Source organism: Vicugna pacos, unplaced genomic scaffold, assembly GCF_048564905.1.
Source record: "Vicugna pacos unplaced genomic scaffold, VicPac4 scaffold_190, whole genome shotgun sequence".
Taxonomy (NCBI): Eukaryota; Metazoa; Chordata; class Mammalia; order Artiodactyla; family Camelidae; genus Vicugna; species Vicugna pacos.
The window spans coordinates 735,927-738,929 of NW_027328869.1; the positions used below are offsets into that span (position 1 = coordinate 735,927).

General features: G+C 32.8%; 1 protein-coding gene across 1 annotated transcript; it reads right to left on the bottom strand.

Annotated features, from left to right (window-relative positions):
• Positions 1 to 413: 413 nt before the first annotated feature.
• Positions 414 to 2,276, bottom strand: LOC140695201 (heat shock transcription factor, Y-linked-like). Its single transcript, XM_072958059.1, has 2 exons — positions 1,684 to 2,276; positions 414 to 731 (listed from the first exon to the last, which is right to left on the bottom strand). The coding sequence occupies exons 1-2, from the start codon at positions 2,206 to 2,208 to the stop codon at positions 522 to 524; spliced, it is 735 nt and encodes a 244-aa protein (XP_072814160.1). The 5' UTR covers positions 2,209 to 2,276; the 3' UTR covers positions 414 to 521.
• Between the last annotated feature and the right edge of the window lie 727 nt (positions 2,277 to 3,003).

Sequence of the window (3,003 nt, forward strand, 5' to 3'; positions counted from 1 at the left end):
TTTGAGAACAGCACAAAGAACACCATAGATAAAATTGCTTCTTAAATTCTACCACATGATGAATGTGCCATCTGGGACTACATCATGTGTCCTTTATGATTCCAGGGATGACATAATCCCTGGGCTGGTTCCGGCATTTATCTCCTATTTCAACATATCCTAACTTATCACTTTTGATACTTTCCAGGATGAACCAGAAGCCACTTAGTACTTTTCCCTCTCTCCATGTTTTAGTCTTTTCCCAAATTCTTCCATTTTCTCTTATTTCTTACAAGAAATTATTTAAATTTACTCCTATATTGTTCCATCAAATGATCATATGAATCAAATATCTCTTTTTTTCTTTAAATGGTAACTTAATCTCCCATTTAACACTTATGTCTACTTAAAAAAAATAAGGAAAATACAGGTACACATCTATGTTTATTGTTCAAATAAGAATATTGCAGATATTTGTCAACATTTGCCAACATCAATTTTAATCTTTGTTATCCTGCATAATCTGGTAGTCCTCTGGTAGATCAGTTGTAATTAGGATGACATTCATAAGCTGAAGATGGTTGATGATTTGGCCTTGAAAGAGAAGTAGCTGATGTATTGGCTATCTCTGGCACTGGAAACTGTGGGTTGCTACCTGGTTGAAGTTTAGAAAAACGACCTTCACTGGCAGATATTTTGTGATATCCATTTGGAAAAGTAGGAGGTTCCTCCATCAGTCCAAAATAATTGCACTGTATGGGAGATAAGGTGCTGTACTGAGAATTAGAAGTTGTAGTTGTAATGAAGTTCACAACACGGCCATTTGCTTCATTGTAGCTGCTTTGAGAGTGCCCGTGGATAGTGGTCAACTGATTTAAAATAGCACATTGATCCACTGCAATTTGTTCTGGATGTCTAAATGACATTGATCATAGAGGAGAAAAATCACCTCTGATCAGGCTATTCGTATCAACTTTTATGTGGCTAGTAGAGGGCTTTCTTATTAGAAGCATGTTTAAATTTGCAGAAGGTAAAAATGCACTTTCTCCTCTGTTGTCAGCCACAAAATCTGAACTATGAGTGTCCACATTACCCCCTGCTTTAAGTGCTTCTTTTTGAAATCTTCAGCCAATGAAGATACCAGAGAGGCATTTTTAATCCCAACTATTCCTTTTATTCTCACTGAAATCAGGGGACAGCCTAGTTTAAAATTAGGATTATGATAGAACTGCTGCTACAACCAAAGGAGAAAGATTTTAGTAATATTTTAAACCGAAATACAAGACTACAATAAGCCTAACCTATAAAACCTCAGAATTCACGTTTACTATGCAAAGATATTATCATCAAAATATGAACATTGCTGACGATATTTTGAAGTTCCTTATTTGGAAAATACCATTTAAGAATTATAGTCATCAAATTTATGAAGTTAGCATTTGCAGTAATGGTGAATGCCACTTTTTAAAAGCAGTTTTAATACCTTTATTTAAATTTGTGGTAAGATTCATAGTTGTAAGCAAATTCTCATAATCTTGACTACATAAGACACTGTGCTCATTTTTTTGAAAAATAAAGTATTTTAGCTTTAATAGTTTTGTACAATTTTCAAAATCTAATTTTACATATATATTACCATAGATTGATGTACAAAATAAAATTTTATATATAAGTTACCAAGTGGTAACTAAAATTTCTGAATACCTTGCTTAAAACAGAGACTTCTTTTTCTTCTGCCTGAAAGTCAGCTAGAAAAGCAGATCTTCGAAAATTCTGCTGCACTTTATTAAATCCATAAAGGTTAAGCTGTCTTACTAAACTTTTCATACTTCCAGGTTCAAATATTCTGAAAGGAGACTTTCTTTCCAAAACTTCCTTCATAAAGGCATCTTCATCCATCACTATGGAAGTTCCATTATCATCACAACAGATGGATTTAAATTGGTCATTCCCAGCCATTTTCCAGAGTTTTCTTGGATATGTCAGAGAATGAAAATCATTATCTTCATCTGGTTCAGAGACACAATGTTTGTAACATGGCCTTTTTATCAGGGATTCTTCAGACAAAGTCTGAAAAACATTTTCCTCAATCATAGACCTCAAGTCCAAGTCCCCAGAGAATGTTTGATCACACAATAGAGATCTACTGTACATTCCTGAAGCAGTTGGTCCATATTTAGGAGACACAACTTGAATTTCTGTAGAAACATGTGCCATCTCAAATAACATTTTCAACAACTACTTTTCTAATCTGCATAATTTTGAGCACTGCAGCTTCAAATGCTGCTTTGGTGGGCGAGCACAGATAAACTACGAGGCCATCACAATGGTTCTCAACTTGAGAAGCTGTGACATCACAATCAACTGGTCTCCTAGCAACTCAAGTGTAACATTCAGCCAGTGTTTACTTCTCATTCATTCAGTTAAAGTGAAGCATATATGATGCTTAATTTTATACGGTGATCTGCAAATTTTATCCCCACAAAATCTATTTAAATAATTTAATTTTGGTGTCTAAGAAATAAAACCAATCTCCATCCTTTTGTACACAAATTTATACCAGATTTGTGAACAGAGAATAAAAAATCACAAAATTCAACACATGAGCAGAATAAATATTAGTTTATTTGTTATGTTTATATATAAATGGTAAATATTTATGAAATAAAATTAGATTAAAATAATCAATCAAATTTAAGATATTCTAAAGGGGGGAATTTTTGTTTTAATTTGTAGTTCAGTGCTATAAGTAAAATAAATGTAGTTTAGTATACTACTTTAAAATTACACAAGAGAAAATCTTACAGTATTCTTACAAATGTTTATTTTTGCCATTCTTTCACTCAGAGGTTTTCAGTCCCTAGAAGGAATAAATTTTCTTGTCATCTTTATAATAAATACTCTTGTGGCTTCTGTTAAGTGTTCTAAATTGATGTTGATAAATACACTTAGGCACAAGATCTTGGGTTCAATAAGCATTACCTCCATTTAGGGGAAAACAATAAATCAAAATACAAAGAAATT

Coding starts and splice junctions, on each gene's coding strand:
- LOC140695201 (XM_072958059.1), bottom strand. CDS start 2,208: ATGTTATTTGAGATGGCACATGTTTCTACAGAAATTCAAGTTGTGTCT. Junction 732..1,683: donor AAGTCTCTGTTTTAAGCAAG/GTATTCAGAAAT, acceptor TCTCCCATACAG/TGCAATTATTTTGGACTGAT.